The sequence below is a fragment of the Pterocles gutturalis genome, unplaced genomic scaffold (genome assembly GCF_000699245.1).
Source record: "Pterocles gutturalis isolate BGI_N339 unplaced genomic scaffold, ASM69924v1 scaffold1392, whole genome shotgun sequence".
NCBI lineage: Eukaryota > Metazoa > Chordata > Aves > Pterocliformes > Pteroclidae > Pterocles > Pterocles gutturalis.
Window position 1 is genome coordinate 22114 of NW_010112342.1, and position 19397 is coordinate 41510.

Consider the following 19397-nt stretch of genomic DNA (forward strand, 5'->3'; position numbering starts at 1 on the left):
CACAGTGATGCTCCAGATGACTGTGGAATACTTTTTGTTAAGTCTAAAGGGATTCTTCTTAATTCAGGAATTATGCAGAGTCCACACTTCAGAGAACGCCAGGAGAGCATGGTAAAGCTAGGAGCCTAAAATAAAGATACACTAGAACCTTTTAGGAGGGAGAAGGCCTGTGAGTGCAGTTATTTAAAAGATCTCTTACTCCTCTGTGAACAGGTATTCAACACTTAGTTATTTTTGTTGAAATAACAAAGAGAAAGCAGAGCAAAAACTATTACTGAAGCATTATTTTTTTTTTTTAAATCTCTAACACTAAATGTGAGATTTTTCTTCCCCCTCCTTTAGAAATTCTTATTTCCAACCATTTCTGACTTAAGTTTGTTAAACACTAAAATAGTTCAACCTCATTGGTGGGTTTGCTGAAATTTTGGAAGCAGAAGACAGCAAAGTGAGCATTCACATTTGTAAATTACAAGCAAATTTGAATAATGCATGGCAGAACCAAGATCAAGTAAGGAATATACAGCTACTTAAGAGATAGATATATTGGACTACAGTTTAATTTAAACGCTTGTCTTCCAAAAGGAAACACACTGGTTTTCAGTAGTCCCTGTGCCAAGCCACCAACCTAACTATGGTGCTGCCATCTTACCTGAAACTGAGCCATTAATGCCAGTGGATTATTTTGACTGTTGTCAAATGTCAAAACATCAAAGATTCCAACACAATTAACTCGTAACCTTTACAAACAAGAGAAAAGGAAGAAGCACCATTAAATTTTGCTGGGTACTCAACTTTTCCTCTAGCATTCATTGAACGCCTTGATACGACAAAAAAAACTCATCAGTACTCAGCAAATTACTATGCAGCAGAAAAATACTAAATTTACTATTTCATAAAATTCAATATACAGTCTTCAGTTTACAAATAAACCAAAAAAATCTCTAAATTGTCAATAGTGGATCTGAACAGTACTTTGAGGATCATGTGTAAGTCTTCCCAAAATATGTTCAAAAAGAACTTTAAAAAAAAATTTACAAGTTTTAGCATGTATTCATTTTTAGTCTCATGCTGGTTAAAAGTAACAGAACTACCTAGTTATTTCTGTAACAGGTGCATGGTCAGCAGCTACCATGAACACAGATCACAGTACACACTGTGAATGAATGCTTTCATTACCTTGTTTTGCCTGTTACTAGAATCTTTGTTGGATCCATAACTCGGCACGCCAGTCCTGCTGTATGAATGGTTCGTAACGCTGAGCTGAGCTGCACAATATAGGCCCATATCAAAGACTCAGGAAGCAATCCAGCATGCTGCCGTGGTAGAGGACCATCATGCTGACCTAGAAGCAAAACATTGTAAGCATTAATAGAAGGCTACTGCACAAAATTCAAATTAGAACATTTTGAATTATTCAATTAACTCACATATTAATTTCATTCAACTCTTAACAGTCCTCAAAAGACATATGTATTGTGCTTTAATGGTTTGTTTGGGGTTGGGGGATTTTTTGTTCATTTAAGTCGGGTTTTTTTTGGAAGGACACCACATTTTAATATGCTGACAATTCATTAGGCATTATTATTTTCACTCCTATTCAGGAAAACCATGCTGATTTTTCAAGTCTAGGATGAATAATCACTACAAAAAGAGCACTGGTTAGAAATTGCAGAAAGCGGTGGTATGTCAAAATATGCAGGTACTTCAGAAGAAAAATGCCAGTAATCTGAAACGACAAGTATGTACTACAATAGCTGCAACAGATTGCATTTTACCTCTTTTATTGTAGGAAGGCTTACAAATTAAACATTCTCTGTCATCTGATAATACAAAGGAAAAAATTACAAGCTAGTTTCAAATTACATGGGCAAATCAGACTGGAAGATTTGGTGACTAAACATCACTGAACACAACTTCATGTATGTCCTGCCGTGACACAGCTTCCTGACAAGTCATCACTACATGACCCCTGTTCAACGTGCCATATGAAAGCAATGCATCACTCCCCTTCTAAATGGATTCGTAGTCCTCCTTTCAAAAGTAAAACTAATTCTTTGCAAACACACACCCAAATTCTACATTGAAAACAGTTAATGAGTAGCACTGAGACAGAGATGAAAAAATAAACATACAGATAACAAATGTTATTTTTACTAAGATGCATATAATACAAAGAAGTTGCTCCTGTTTGCATGGCACAAAGCTGAAGCGAAGAAAATACATCCAGAATAAGACAGCGCATCTCAATTGTACAAATCATCATAGGCATTCATGAGGTGGCCTCGGTATTGACTTTGCTAATTTTGAGACCAGTAATATAATTAGTATTCAGTAAAATCATGTAAGCATTTCATTCAGTTGTAAATTGACTGCACTACTCTCCTCCAAACATTTGTTTCTTGGGTTTGATTTTTTTTTTCCTCTCCCTGAATATATATTCCTGTTACACAGGAGCATATCAACATCTGCACACTTGCTCAAAATAGGTTTGTATGTATGTAAGCTTGCATGTGTACACACAAACACACATATCCAAGAGTTACAAAGTAAAACACACTACTGAAAAATTTGTACTTAGAAATTTTACTGATTTAGGGGTCATGGGCTGGGAATGTTCCCAGCTTTAATTTCTGAGCTTTTGTTTGTTTGTTTCTAAACTTTTTTTCATTTTTCAGGTTTAAGGTGCTTTGGTTTAGATTATAATGATCAAGACACTGACTCCTTTAAATAGCAATAAGCCCAGCATGTCTACTGGAGGCTGAATATTATGAGATATTGTTTTTTCTGGGGTCCTGATGAATCATTATGCAAATCACTTCCCACAAGCCCACATACTAGAAGTCTCACATAGCAAACATTTTCCCCCCCCCCCGTGATTCTCTCTCCATCAGCATGACAAAAATTATGATGATATAAAAAGACTGAGGAGCCTTTACTGGTCAAGGCTCTTTCTCTAGTTACAACTTGCTATAGAATACACTTTATGTTTGGTAAATTGCACCATGTGTGATATGTTCAACAGGACTGCCTATGGACACTAAGACAGAGCTACATCTGTATGAAATACATATGTCCAGAACAGAAATGTTGCTACAATATCCAAAAAGAGAGAGAAAAGCCATAACTTGGGGATTATTGTTCTGCATGCAACTTAAAAACAACAGCACTTGCCCTTTGATTTCCAGATAAAGGCAATGTAACCAAGAGAATATTCAACATACGCTGAAAAGCTGAAATACCAGAGTTCAACACAACTTCTCCCTCTCCATGAAGAAATCTCAATCAAGCAACAACATTATTTTACTACTGGAAAGACTTGCTTGAGGCTACAGCTGACTCTAGGCTGCTGCTTTCAGACTGGTGGCTGCACCCCACGTTCCCATACACTAAATGTACAAGCTAAAATACTGGAAGAATCAGTTTTGAAATGCCCTCTTACATATCTGTCTGTTCAAAACAAGATTAAAAGCAGTTCAGTTTCCTGCACTGCTGACTACAAAGTATGTCCCACTAAGGCCCATCAGACCTGCCACAGATGGCACTTCAGCAAGGACTGAGGAAGATGAAACCTAAAAGCTCGCTCTTTGGCAAAACACACAGTTGAAACTTTCCAAGTGCTGAACACAGTGGAAAACATCCCAAGAATATAAGAAAACATTACAAAAGTGACCAGAATGACTTCATTCCAAGAAGTGGTATTTCAGAGGTTTCACAGTCGATTTGAAAAAGGCTTCCCACCACAGGTTGAATCCATAGCCACAATATGCCAAATTTCAGATTATGTCCTTCCCAACCTACTGCAGGGCAGACTCACCTCTCCCACTACTTTCATCTCTCTGAGATGCAGAACACAGATACTAATGGAGAAGATGAAAAATTAAAGAACTGCCATTCCAGAAACACAGGTTATCCATTATTTTTCCTTGCTGCATTAAGATAAACTCATTGTCGGCATTATTTATTTATTTTTAAGTTCTGTGGCATGAGGTTCTCAACTAAGAAATGTCCTCTTTGTACTGGTGTATGTGTGTATACTTTTTTGTTTGTTAAAAAAAGCATTCAAATGAAATTCAGTTCCCCAGAGCAGGGATAAAGCCAGGGATAGTCCTGGGGCGGGAAGGAAGAGCTGGGACCACTGGCAGTAGGCCTTGTTACCTGGAACCCTGCCAGAAAGCAGGTTGACAAACAGTGGTTCTCATTAGATAATTATGGAAAAAAAGTCAGAAGCCCAATGAAAGATTTAGCTGCTCACTAAACTGAACCTCTCAGGTCTGTAAATCAGTCTTTTACATTGAGAACTGGGAATTGGTTCAGTGTTTGCTTAGTGCTCCTGAGTTAAAGTACTTGAGGTAAAGTAAATGCAGTAGCCTTACTTTGTCCCCCTTCTCCAGGTAAACATGGGCTTCAGTTTCACATTTTGTAAAAATCTGAAGATATTGAAAACTTGAATTTACTTTGAAAAAGTTGCAGCTTTTGGCAAAAGCACTGTAGGATAATTATTAGCCACATATTTTGTCCTCAACAACATCACATTGACTTTCAATATTCATATATTCTTTCTCCTCATCACAGTTTAAGTACACAACTGATTGTTTTTTTCAACAGAAGTGGTATTTTATGAAAAAACATTCAGCAACTGGGGATGCAAAAACTATAAAATCAGTACTGAAGTCTATTTTTGTGCATTACATACTAATACTAATGTGCCCAAAGGAAAACAAGGTCCAGCAAACTAGCCTATCTTCATTTGAAAGTATCTGTTTGCTGAAAAGCAGAGTCTGTGGTGCTGAAAACTACTATTAACAGCATGTACACCAATGTTTAATTACTCAGTGTTTTTAATAAGCAGATCAAAGGACATATCAAAGGCACGCTTATCTCTGCCAACCACAAAAACTCACCAGGACAAAGAAAAAAACCTTACTGGCAGCAGTGGATAGTTATTGTTAATTTGACAGGATTTTCCAGCTGATAGTTTTAACATATGTACATTCCAAATGTGGTTTACCATTTAATTATTGGACTGTAAAGAGCAACATTTCGGTACTTGTGGGCTAACTAATTTAAGGAGAACATAATTTCTGCAGAGATAAATGTACTAACATGTACTATAATATGAAGCTGAGAAATACCAGAAAGGTGGAAGAAAACCAACAAGTTCCAGAAAGATAGATTTAATGTTTACTTTTGAGCAAAATAAAAGTGCATTGAGGAAATATGAGGATAAAACAAAAGGGCACTTTTCAAATCAACATACTCTAAGTAATAATTAACTGAGATGTCAGATTAATGATTTTAAAACTTGTGAAAATTTAGTTAAATATGACAGAACAACATTGGATTATCACACTGTACCACCTGAAAAGGATATTTCAGTGCATAAAGAACACAAGTAATACATTCTATAGAATTCAAAAGTAACAAAGACATTAGTTTACAGTATAAAAATAAACATAAGCTATTTTTTTTTTCACAACAAATCTCTTCCAAAGTAGTTCTGTAACAGGGTCTGTAAATAACATGGCAGAAACAAAAAACCCAAGACTGACCACACTGACACCAGTGACATGCAAGACAGCTACGTAAACCATAATCCTCATCTGTTAACTGTCAAAGTCTCATGTTGCCAACTGGAGTGTTCAACATAAATAAGGTTGCATACCTGAAATCAAATTCTGAGTTCACTGATCAGGTTCACAGTGTTGTGCCTCCTAAAACCTTTAAAAGCAATTGTACTAATCTGGGCCTCATGCTGCAGAGTACCCAACTTCCATCCATTCCCCTGCTTCTCTTGGGAGTCTCCTCTAGGCAGGCAGACGGCCAAGAAACTCTGTGAGGGGATGGAGAAAGGATCCGTGAAGGCAGGCAATTCTGAGAAATCAAGTTATAGGTATGCAATCTTATTTTTCTCTCTTAAATTGCTCCTTCTACCAAGGACCAGACTAGAAAGCAGCAGTTACCAAAAAGAAAGGCCAAAGCAAAGATGTGCAGAAAGATTGTCAAAATTGGGGAACTTCAGGTGATTTTTTTCTAATTTATCTAATAAAAAGTCTGGAAGAGCAGGTAATGAGAAGTGCCACAGGCAGGAGAGGGTTATCTTCCTTACATATCCCTGTAAGTTCTGCCACAACAGTTCATTTAAATTAATACTTCAGTTTGTCTGAACAGAACCTGATGTTTTATTTCCAGTTACAAAGACCACCCCTGCCTATAGCAGAAAGTTGTAGTAGGTCAAATCAACAGTCCAGATAGCCCACTAGCCAGTTTCAAAGACACATACACTAAAATCAGAACAGTGGTTTGCAATAGATACATTAGCATGTGAACATAAACAGAATATTCTACTAAGCCTCCAAACGATTTGCAGCTCAGAGAACTCCTGAGCTAGAGATAGCGTCTTTGCAGTTAACAGTTCGTAAGTATTTCTCCTTCATGAGTAAACTCACTTTCCCCTTGAACCCAGGCAGAAGCCCACAATGATCTGCGACAGTTCTGTGGCTTAACTATCTTAATGCAGGTTTTGAATTTGCTGCCTAGATAGTTTCACTTGTGTCACTAGTTCAGCTTCTTTGCCAGTCACTAGTTCTATCGCTTATTAATTTTTTCTTTTATCTCTGATGAGTTTTCAGACACCTACTATATTCCCATCACCTTTAACACCATCATATTCCCATTCATCTTTAGGAGCATGAAAAGTACTATTCCACTTTGCCATTCTTCACACAGAAGCTGTTCCATGACTTTGATCATCCCTGTCACCTCTTCTCAATTTCTTTGCTGGTCTTCTACACCTTTCAAAATGTGTAAATAGGACCACAACTACAGATGTGAGTCTATGAGGCATCCACATCGTCAATAAAATGTCTTCCATTTCATTGTTTACTCTTATTTTAATAGTCTGCAACAATCCATTTCCAATTGACTGCTTTTCAGCAAGAGGACAATATTTTCCTTAATCTACTTAACTATAGCCCCAGATTTATTATTGAGTGGTAAGAGCCATGACAGAGGCCATCACTTTATGTTTAAAGTTAAGATTTATGTCCTCCCTCAATCACATCGGTTTGTGTTACATCACCTGCTAGATTATTGCTAAGAGTCCCAGTCTTGTAAGATCCTTCTGCAATCCATCACAATTGGCCTTTGTTTTTAACAATCCAAATAATTTGGTATTATCAGCAAACTTTGACAGACCATTATCTATCTTCAGTGTAAATAAGTGAATGTGTTAAGAAATACAACTCCCAGCACATATTCTTGTGAGACTCCATCAGTGATCTCCCTTCACTGTGAAGATCAACTGTTCCCTCTTACTCTGTTTCTTATCTTCTAACCAGTTATTAACCTAGATGAGAATTTTCTCTTGTATCTTATGGTCACTTAGTTTCTTTTAGAGACTCTGATGGACTTAATTGAAAACCCATGATCTTATCTACTGGATCTTCCTTCAAAGAACTTTAATAGATTTGTGAGACATGACTGCCCTTTATAGGAGCAAAACTTACTAATTTTCCAGTGTGACAAAAGAATGTGTCCCCAATTATTTTAGTACAACTTCTATTATTTTATCTAGAACAGACATCGTTGTTCTAGAATACTCTAGAGAGGTATGAAAACGTAACAAGGACTGACTTACATGGAAACAGAAAGCCATGGGTGGGAGACACTCAGAAGTCCAGTCCTGCACATAACAGTCATTAACCACATCAGGCTTACTGAATTTGTAATTGCATTCTTTGACTCACCACGGGATATGACAAGTCAAACTAGGGTTTCCTTGGTCAGAGATATTACCACCAAAACCAACAGGGAAACTCGAGTTCCAACCTCATTTATACCAGTTAGCTCAGTGCAAACCCAGGGGGAATTATTCAGTATATGAGGGACCTACAAGCCTTTGAATGTATTGACACACTACCAATCCATTATACTCTGATCTGGTAGATCTTTGAAACCTTTGAAATAGATTGAATTCACAGTTAAAGGCTCTATTTCAAAAGGCAAAAGAAAGAAGAAAGCTTACCTTCTCTTCTCTTTATACATTGTCACCCTAAAAAAATTTACAGAACATCTACTCTAATAAAATAAACAAGGCCAGGTCACAGTCCTCTGGTCATCCCTACTGCTGGATCTAAATTCAGGGTTGGTTCTGCATCAAGCAGGAAGTTGAGCCAAGAGCTCTCAGGGTACCTGCCTACCCTAAGTCTTTCTGTGATTCCATTCAGCTGTGACCATTTCTCTTTCTCAGTGTGACACCAGGCTCTACTAATAGCTTTGGTCTTTTGTGTTCCAGGCAACATCTGGACACAGCCTGTGGGACTGCGCAAGGGTCACAAACTGGTCCTACAGGCTGTATGATTGGCAGCACACTGTTTTGGAGGGGAAGAGGCTTTTGCCATATGGATACGAGCTCTGCTGGGTGATTTGCAGAGCCCAGACCCACACTGTGACAGATCTTATTTATGAATGTAGATGTAGGTTTAGTGTAGTGTAGGTTTGGCTCCTTTGAAGCCATAGCATAAATCTAAAAAAAAAAAAAAAATCAGATCTATGTTGTGAAGTTTATGTTTGAAAAGAATATATGTTACAAATATTTTTCAATCCCTTTCTTGTTTTAACTAGTACTTCACCTTTCAAAACACTAAATAAAACACTGTCTAATTAGTCCTCATAATACTTCATAGGGAAAAAAAGAATTATAAGTGGAGTGCCCCTGAAGAGCAAGCAAATTGACCTAGCATCTGTCTTATAATTTTGGAAACATTTCCAATAAGTGTCAGGTGTCACCTGATGACAGATCTGCAATTAGGACAGTTGAGTTCTTGGCTCCCAACCCCATTCAAACTTATTTCCCTCTCAAAGAATTGTAATTCCCCTACAAACTGACGTAAAGTTTGTAAATTTGTCACAAGTTAAATGTGACCAGAAAAGTACATTGTTCATTGTTAGACTTTTACCTTAACTTTTAACTCTAGTTACACTTTTCTGTTATTAAAAAAATAAATATTCAGAAATGTTACAAATAGAAAGTGAAGAAGAGTTCTCTGATTCCAATCAGCTTATGATATGACAGAACTGATCAGCTACAAAATTAAGTTGAATAGCTATTCCTAACCAGCTATTTACTGCTTAAATATTGGAAACAGTTTACAGGAATATTGTATGCTAATGCATTTTCCTTACCCCATTTTCGTTTTGTGAAATAAGCATCAGCACTAGGGTCATTGAAGTGTCTGCTCATCATAGTCTCTCCTCCAGCATGAAAATCATATGCAAACACAAGAGCTTAAAAATAGAAACATGTGACAATTACTAACTCAAGCATATTTAGAGAAAAGTCTCAACACATCAGCTGGGAAAAAAACAAAACAAAACAAAAATAAACAATAAAACTTACAATGTTCTCCAAATGCTTTAGTGGTAAACACTTCACGCAAGGTTACTATATTTGAGTGCTGAATTTTCTTCCACATGTCAACCAATACCATGCACTTCGTGTTAACAAGACGAAAACCTAGAAAAGAACAAAAACCATGTTTTTAAAATGTAATGTTCTGGGGAGAATTTTTTACTTTAACATTTCTTCTGAAACTACTGAAAAGCAACCAGACGTTAAAATAGGACGAGCATGCTTAGGAATGCTAGTCCGATTGAGGTAACTCAATTTTTCTCACCATGTATCCTCCGAAGGCAATATGGCAGGTCATCTTTACTATTTACAGCTTTATAGCATGACGTAATGTACCCAAAATTGCTTGTTTTCTGTATCCGATTGGGCGGTGGCAGTGGTTCTAAAGGAAAGAGACTGTGGTAGCTGTCCACTTCTGCAGGAACTGCTAAAATCAGTTTATACACAGAAACGTATTAGGTGTCAGTTGACTTTGAGAATGTTATTACAGTAGCAGAGAAGATTAAAACAACTGTAACTAATAGGTAAATTCTTTGTATCATCTTTTAGGTGCATGTTAAGTTAAAATTCACTATTTTTGCTTTAATACCAATGTATAGGTTCCTGGAAGAGATTTCACAGAGCTAAAACGTCTTCAGAAAAACAGTTACACCAAGTAAAATCAACAGAACAGATGCACATTTTCTCCATCTGCCATTTTCTCACTTGCCTTAAAAATTCACCTTTTTGAATGACCCACCTCTGGTGTTTTTTCCTGCACAGATTCATAAATGAGTAACAACTTTCATAAAGACTGTAAGAACCTCTTTTTCATCATAAGAAAAGCAAATCTGAATCTTACTCATTGTAATGTATTGGTTTACCAGAGAGAGAGGTGCTGAAGATTTACAAATCAGATTAAGGGACTACCCTTGCAAGAAGAGATATACTTCATCTGGATCAGTCACCTAAACTGCATTTCACTGTATCATTATTATATTAAACATACATTTGAGAAGGATAGTGCAACCAAAAAAAGCAATGTTTAAATCAATTTTAACACAGTCAATTGTAAACTCTCCAAAAGCCAAATTACAAAGAATAGTACACACCTCTCTTGCCTGACAACTAGTACAAAGCCTTCTCTGATAAACCAGACAATTCACTTTAAAAGAAACAAACTGGCTAGTTTATATACAGCCTTTGAAAATATATGCATCCTTCAAAGGAACACCTAGTATGTACAAAGTAATACAACACTGTTTTTCACAAGGCTTTATTGCCTTAATGATTTTTTCCTTTCTCAGCAATTGTAAGTATTCACAACCATTAAGGAGTTTCAAAACAGAAAAAAATTACAGAAGAAATAGAGAATAGAAGCAAGAAACAGATTTCAGATTTCTGAAATACTTTGTATCCAGTTATCCACAGTCCACACTGATGAGTAAGGCTTAAGGAAAAATTAAAAAAGGTAATGTTTTTTGCAACATGTTGTTAATATTGTTGAATATGCATGGTTGCAGAACAATATGATCACAATTTAGTTTCTAAGAAACACTTACCAGGAATATCAGCCTGATCAATCTGGGCCATAGTTATTAAGTGTCTGTTGATCAGTTCCTGAAGAACAAATTAAGTCAAGTTTTAAACATTATAATTCAGCTCATTATTTTTGACAGTGCACTGTCTTTGAAGAACCAGCTACTTGCACTAAAATAGGGAGTTGATGCAAGTTTCCAAGGCAGGGGTGAGGAGGGGAGAAGATCACTAGCTTGAAAACATTAATGAGACAATATATAAATTCTTGAAGGAAGGAGCTGCAGAAGACACATTAGCTACAGATAGCATTGACAGAGGCACCTACTACAGTAAAGCTGAAATAAATAAGTCACAGCCAGCCCTCAGAGAAGGGCTTATCAACTAACATCTGCATATACTTTTGTTTCAGTGAAACACTTTAAAACTGGATAGGATTACAGCTTAAAGAAATGCTACAGAAACTCATGCACACCAAAACAACACACAAGTAGTAAGAACACTTAGCTGAATAGTAAATCACGGCATTCAGATTCAATTGCTGTCATGTATGTTGTAACCCACCCCCACACTCTGTTGCACCCCATCCATTACAGAACTTATTTTTAAAATTCTCCACAGGGAAAATCAACTGCACAGGCTTTGAGTGGCTATTTCTCTTCTACTATTAGCAATTTTATAGTTTTTGCCAAGATATACAATTTTTCTTTAAATTCTCTATCACCTTACCTGTCTGAGCTCATCTGCCATGAAGAAGGAAGGTGCATTTGCTTTTGGTTGCATGTAAGCAACATGGGGTGCAGCTGGATGATAAATGTGGTAGTTTGGAAATACCTGAAAACAAAACATTTTAAGCAGTTTAAAATCCTTAAGGATAGGGAATACGAAGAGGTTTGTCACCCTTTTAGTTTGAACTACTGAACTACGAAGTCCTCATGCACAATATATGTTACAAATATACTGTCAGATATATCACAATTTCCTTATCTGATATTCACTACTAAAGATTTCAAGGGGGTGTATGTATGCATGTGTGCATGTACGTACATAGTTAGTTTAACATTTTAAAAAAATGCCTTTTCCTCTCCACTGTAAGTTTTTTAACCTATCAAAAAAAAAAAAAATCTGAATTATTGATATCTTCTCATTACGTATCCCCTGAGATATACATAAAAGGCTTTCTTTCTACACCTATACAAAAACCACCAAACTCTACACAGAAATCAATGAAAAATACATTAAAAACTCTTTAGTCCTTAAATTTCAGTGATTCTGGAGAATGCTCATGACAATTAAAAGGGCAAATCTCCATACAGAATAAGGGTTTCAAACTATTAAGAACAACCTCTGTAGTATCACCCAATTCAGCATTTGGAAACTCCATACACTTCTGTATCAAAAGCAAACATACCATTCCTGTGAGAGGTGCTGGAGTTGTATCAGTGTAGAAGTACGTTGTTCCACCCACTGTTTCCTTCTGGATCACCTGGCCAGTAGATGGAGGCTGAGAGACAGCATTTGCGGCAGAAGCAGAGGCACTAGTAGGCACCATATAGTTTGCTGGGTTGGGAGTATGACTTCTTCTTCGAGGAGCAGGAGATGTATGAGGAGTTATTTTGGGGGAATGAAGAGGAGAAGATCCTGCTGACAGGGACATTCCTTAAAGAAACACAAGATATCTTGACCAAATCTGTCACCCAAAAAAATTAGGTATTTGAAAAAAAAAAAAAAATAAAAAAACACAAACAAAAAACCAGCTTTCACTACCAATAATATTCTGAGCACGTGAGATGCTTAGGATTGCTACATCTTTATGAAGACTTAAAAGGCAAAACATTAAGAGCAAGACTGAACAGATACATTTTCCCAAAAATCTTTGCTTAGTTCAGAGAGAAAGGGCTTGGGAACTTAGGATCTATGCGTGAAGAACTGGAATGAAAAACATAGGAGAAGAAAGGGGGAGACTAATGCTGTGTCTAGAAGAAATTTTATTAAACTGAAAAAAGATAAAATATTAATGACTGTATGATAAGTGAATGTTTACATAACAGTTACATGAGCAGTCAGTGGAGTTTGCCAAGCTGCAACACACTTCATGTAATCATGTGTGTACCTTTTACTAGAACCAACTCCACAGCTATGAATGAGTACTAGATCTCCAGTAACCACAGCACACAAATAAGCAATACACAATATGCTACTTTTAGTAATTTCAGGGGAGAAATTATCTATTTTCCTATAATTATTATACTCAAAAATAATCCTCAAAGATACTTATTTGATATAAAAAGACAAGTAATTTCTCCAAATATAAAGTCTTTTAGGCATCCATGCTGAGATTTTCAAATTTATCTAGAATGATTTTACTGACTGATGTTCACCCTCAACATTATAGACAGGCAACTCAACTGAAACCGGAGAAGCTCAGTTTCTTAACAAAGTACATTGGATCGGGGGCAGAAGGCAACTTTTTTTGCAGACATACTTTTTAGTTACCAAAAACTAGTTTAGTTACTTGAAGAGTCATTGTATGCAGAATTCTCAGATATGCTTATTTATAAAAGTTTAGATGTCAAAGAAACCTTCCAGGCTGAGGAAGAGATTGCCCTTCAGAAAACTTCTAGTATTGCTAGTAGATGATCTTATATACCCAGGTATTCAAATTAATACAAACAAGAGCATCTATGAAACTTATTGTTGCTCCATTCAGACTGGGATGTACCTTCTCTTCTTTAACAGTCAGAATTACATTAGTCATACTGAATTATTTTTTTGAAAGGATACAAGATACATAACTTTCATATTTAATGCTCTATGGACAGCTTAGAAGTCTTGTCTAACTAAGAAACCAATAGTCGGCAATCAGACATTTGCTTAAATTGTTTCCATTTATAATTTCTGACCAGAGCTTATAAATGGAAACAATTCAAGCAAATATTTGAGTAATAAAAACAAGGGCAACTTTTTTTTGCACACACACTTTTTAGCTACCAAAAGCTAGTTTAGTTACTCCAAGAGTCATTGTACAGAGACTTTTCAATATGCATAATCAGTAACCTGTAGGAATGTTTTTACACTCACTTTGTCTCTACAGTAGTCACATCCCTCCTACATTCACTTTTCTTTTTCAAACAAACTGCAAAAGCAAATAGCAATTTAAGTATTAACAGTTTAATCAGTAGTTGGGGAAAAATTACTCTGAAGCCATATTATCCTAATGATATTAAGAGAATATTTGTAACCTTTCAATTATCTCCAATCATTTACTTTTTTTGACATCTCAAAAATTGCATAATAATTCAGTAGAAATATTTCTTTTGCTCTTGGAAAGTGAGTAGTTCCAACAAAATAAGATTTTTTTAATGTAAACCATAAGAAAAATCTTACACCTTTTTCTTTAGTTGGGTCTCTTCAGTCTTTTTTCTTAAACAAAATATAAAAACATAAAATATGAAAATATGTAAATTATAAAAATATAAAGTCTAGACTTTTCTGGGACAGAATTTTTCTTTATATTAATACATGTACATGTGTGTGTACACACAATTTACAGATAATTGTGGAATAATTGCTTGCTGACTAGCGTATTAATAAAATGTGACTTATAATAGGCACTTCTGAATGTTTATTTTTTAAAGTATTTCTGAATGGTAACATAAGTAGTCTCGTAAAAATCTGTTTACAAATCAACTGTATGACCGTAAAATGTTAGGCATTGTGATACCACTGCTTTACGCTACAAAAGAAAGTTTCCATTAAGGTAAAAGTTGCCTTGAGTGACTAGCACTTAAATATTTCAATAGCTACAGTAGAGTTGGTTACATTTCTAACAAAAGACTAAAACGTGAATGTATTCTTAAACCACTGTGGGAAAAGAACAATTTCAAAGGAAACAATGTATTACTATTAAAATTTGAAGGATGGCTAATTAAAACAGCCATAAGGCTAAAGCAGCTTTACAATTTGTATCTACGATATTCAAGGGATCCTCTTAATCCAGGGAAAGTTGACATGACTTTTTCACTCAATTCCAATAAAACACAGTATTAACTGAAGTCCTTGCAAACATGTAATCTCTATGCACATAGAAATAACTGGCTTTAAGGAACTTTTTTTTTTCTAGTATAACATTCAACTGTAGGAACCAGGAAAAAAAACCCAGCAGTCTTTATATATACTACTGAAAAGTTAACAGAAGACTTCTCTCAAATTAAAAACTGCATGTACAAGACACAGAATACTGTAAATCTTATCTTAGAAATAAAAGTGATGACTTGCAACCTCGCCAAAAAGTATATTGTGACCTTCTACTTAAAGTTTCTCAGAAAAAAAAAAAAAAATCATCACTAGTGGTTCTTACTGATACAATTTCAAACCATTTCCACCATAAGGTTTACTTTTTAAAAAATTTATTCCTGCCAAAGAATAGTTACAAATATAAATCCTTAATGTTTTAACACAAGATTGAAAGAAAAGGAAGACTGTCAGAGTTACACAAATCCTTTTAAACACCCTTCCAGCCTCAGTTACGTCTGATTTTGTATGGACATTGAGAGTTCAGTGAAAATCATCTGGTGGACAGAAAATACAGGCTTCTCATTTGCCAATATACATAGTAAGTTCAAGATATGAAAGAAGCTTGACTACAGCTTGGTTTTATACTATCAGAACAATATACTACAAGTTACAAGAAATTTGCTGCTAGTCCTGTGGTGAGTACCAATAAGCTGAGGCAGCAAATATTGAAGGTGGTTGATTCTTCTGAGAGACCTGCATTAAATTCTGAAGTATAAATAAATATTAATTATTAAAAGTCCAATATTGCATAAAAAAGAAAACTGATGCATAACTAAGTACTTAGCAAATAACTGGGTGCGCAAAATCAAGCAGATCTTACAAATTTCATTAGTATTTCCATCAGTTAAAGTCTTACTAATATTAATATTTAATCACAACAAAATAGAATTAGAGGAAAATAAAGGAAAATGGCTGTACTAAAAGGTGAACGTATATTCTTACTGACTCATACTGAAGGAAAAAGACAGTACCGAATGTATGATGGTAACAATGTGGTGAATATGGAACCACCCCTCAAAGAATTAGACAAGCTGTTTTCAGTAGCACGATTCATACAAACACTTATTCACTTAAAGGCCTAAAGAAAAAATGGGGTTTGAATAATCTAATTATGACTTATACATATATATATAATATATACATATATATAATACCAGTGATCCTGACACAAAAATAACATTTTTAAGCTTTCCCTATGAGAGAGTTTAGCATTCCCCTGACAAACACCAAAAAGCCTGCTTGAAATTGTTCTTCCTGAGACTTATCTACTAGCAAAGGTGGGTCTCCAATCCTTGTCTCAGTGAATCTTAGTACCTTTCATAAAGAAGTCAAATACTATCTTGAAAGCTAAACTGTAAGGAGAAAGGGCTTTTTTCACATCACAATTACTTATACATCTAAAAAACAGTATTGTCGTGGTATGCAGCTGTCATATTATCCTACCAACATAAAAACGGTTGCATGTTTTGAAGTTCTTTTCACAACATTCACTGCAACTGCTGTACAGGCTGCTACACATGCCTGGAGCTCTTGCTGCTATTCTCATTTTAGGTAGAGAAAGATCATATTTACATATCCCTCTTTATTGTTATATTTTCACTTCTTGCATTGTTTTTTAAAGTTTCATTGTGACTGAGGAAAGGGAAGTGGTAGACTTTGAAATTCATTTGAGACAGTGCTCAAAGATACTTGATGACTAGTGCTTCTAATAAAGCTTTGCAACATGCAATGTATTTCAATTAAAAGCTAGGTTGTATTTTGAATCTGAGAATTCATAGAGATTAACAGGATCAAAGAAAGGGCATCAAGCATGAACTCTCATTAAGGACTCAGTGTCTACAGTTTTTTAATTCAATGAGAGTTTACAAGTTAGTGAAGAAGGATTTCACTAAGCTGTAGTGTATGCAAATCAGCTGGCCTTCAACACAAATACCTGTAAAAACCCACAAGTTTTGCCTACAAATTTAATCATCTACAACCATATCCCTATGCCTCTAAGGCAAGTAACACATTCAGAAGTCAAAAATTAAGCATTTAACATTTTATCACATTAATGTTCTGTACTGAAGAGATACTCTAGACTACAAGGTACACTTTGAGGAATGACAAATCGAAGTAAATAACAAAACCAGACTATTTCAAGAACTTAAACCAGCATCCTTAAATTCATTAAATATTTATTTTTGTTACAAGCTTTCTATCAGGTCATTAGCATTGTAGCTGTGTATTTCCAAGTTAATTAAATCTGCTTAATTCCCTAAACAACTTTAGAGTCACCAGTTCTTCCTCTTCAGTTTTATTTGTGAAAAAAATTAATTTTACAGTCTCTTTGCTTTTTTCCTTTCTTGTATTATTCTAGAATAAAACTGTGGAACTTCCTCTGCAGAATGCTGTGCCATACTTGATATGGGAGGTCAGAACAAGCTTTCAGGGCCTTAGGCCACTCAAACCACCTCAAGCTGGGGTCATGAGCTCCAAGAACTACACTCATAGCCCATCATCAATGGAGATAGGTCAACTGGACACAAGTGCATCACCTTCACACTCCTGGCTTCTAAGGCTGCAGGTTCAGACTGGCAGCATAAATGGGATCTTTTACATTCTGCGTAAGCTCAGAGCCTGTCTTGGACTAAATATAGAAGCAACAGAAATCCCCTGTCGTTTCCATCGATGACAAAGCCATCACTCTTTAGCTATAACCTAGCTTAAGCAAATCCAAGCCAGACAGATTTTTCTCTCTGGGGGCTATACATCTCTTCTTGCTCAAGTTTAACACAGCAATGATGTCTTATAACTTCGATAACATTCATTAATTTCTTTCATATGCTTTGTTGCATATTTTAGTGGTGCTATTACTCTGAAACCGCTACACAGAACTAGATAAGCTTGTTAGCAAGCATACTATTCGAGGATTGTCAACAACTCACTAGATTTCCCATACAAATGATAAACAGGATATGTTTGCTAGCAAGGGAACAGAAGGAGCAAAACCAGGGTATTATCCAGGGGAGCGTAAGGAAAAAGTTTGGAGCTGGTGAAGGAGATCTGGTAAAAGCTCTTCAACAGGACAATTTTCTCCAGCTATTTGTGTAAGTCACATTTTATCTCAGTATGTTTTCATATTCTATTAAAGGCTACTTAAGATGGAGACTGACTCTGTGTTGAGAGTATACTAGAAAGCACTTACCTAAGTAAATACATGTAAAAGTAGGAGTAACCTTCTTCCATGCTACACCCTAATGGATATCAGGTGTGGATACAAGTTCAATATTAAAGTATGTTAGGTTTCAGTTGTCATTTTTTTCCAGTATTTCAGCAGTACCGCTGAATAAGACAGGTCGAACAAATATTTTCCAGGGACAATCAATTTTGTGAACAGTTATCTATGAAATACTACGTGTCTTACACCTACCTTCAGGGAAATCTCAGAAATTAAATACATGAAGGAACTTAAATATCTCCATCCCCAAGAGGGAAACCAAAGGATTGTTCTCATCATTTACCTGCTTTGTTACAGGTGAATTCAACTATGGAACTTTTAACAAATTATTTCTACTATATTTCCTTATTTCTTATGAAATATTAATTTCCTCCAGTACCCTGTCAGCTACTATAAGCAATCTCAGTCTCGTGCAAATGCTTAAATCTTATGCATTTCCTGAAAACTATTCTACTGGAGGATATACACCACTTAACTGGACGGAGACTTATCTTTATTTAAGGAAAAATCCTTATAAACTCTTTATATGGGTTTCATTTGAATTTGTTTTCACTTATTGAAAGCTAACAGATCCCAAAAATAATTTTTAATTACAATTTCAGAACATACTTTTTTTTTTATTCTGTTAGCCAATATGACCTAAATGATGAAGTTTCCCCACATATATAAATACTGCTCTTATTTAAGAGCCTAATTTTTTAGAAAGAGCACCTCCTAACTCACCTTGAGGTAACAGAAGTTTTTATGGATGTATACTATTGACAGCTAAACCATTTAAATAAAAATAAACGTCTATGAGTATTATTTACACAGGACACTTAGGCTCAGAGGATTCTGCACTCAGTGTAGTGAAAGAAGCTTCTAGAGAAATTCAGAGCACCCAACCCAGATCTCTACAATGAAGTATATTCTATTTTAATTACAAAGGAAGAGCAAGGAAACAAGCCAACTCTGCCTGAAGCTAGCTCTTGTGAATACTCCCCCATACCTCTCGTCCATAAACAAACAATAGTATTTGAACCTAGATAGTTTTCAGCATTGGCATCTATATTTCTAGGAGCTCAAATCATTGGGTGAACTTCTTTCACCAGCTTCTCTTTTCAAGTATTACTTACAGATAGTAAAGAAACTGGACTGTGAAGGACCCCTCTGAGACCCCACTGGACATGTTCCAAA

General features: G+C 35.6%; 1 protein-coding gene across 2 annotated transcripts in view; it reads right to left on the reverse strand.

The window, feature by feature from the left end:
* PAN3 (PAN3 poly(A) specific ribonuclease subunit) overlaps window positions 1-19397 on the reverse strand; it is a 69737-nt gene that overhangs the window by 16404 nt on the left and 33936 nt on the right. For both annotated transcript variants that reach the window (XM_010073980.1, XM_010073981.1), the window contains 8 exons: window positions 12336-12583; window positions 11654-11758; window positions 10951-11008; window positions 9675-9836; window positions 9398-9514; window positions 9184-9285; window positions 1177-1342; window positions 650-737 (listed from right to left, as the gene is read on the reverse strand). In XM_010073980.1, coding sequence (XP_010072282.1) covers window positions 650-737; window positions 1177-1342; window positions 9184-9285; window positions 9398-9514; window positions 9675-9836; window positions 10951-11008; window positions 11654-11758; window positions 12336-12583 — 1046 coding nt within the window. The remainder of the gene's footprint in view (window positions 1-649; window positions 738-1176; window positions 1343-9183; window positions 9286-9397; window positions 9515-9674; window positions 9837-10950; window positions 11009-11653; window positions 11759-12335; window positions 12584-19397) is intronic.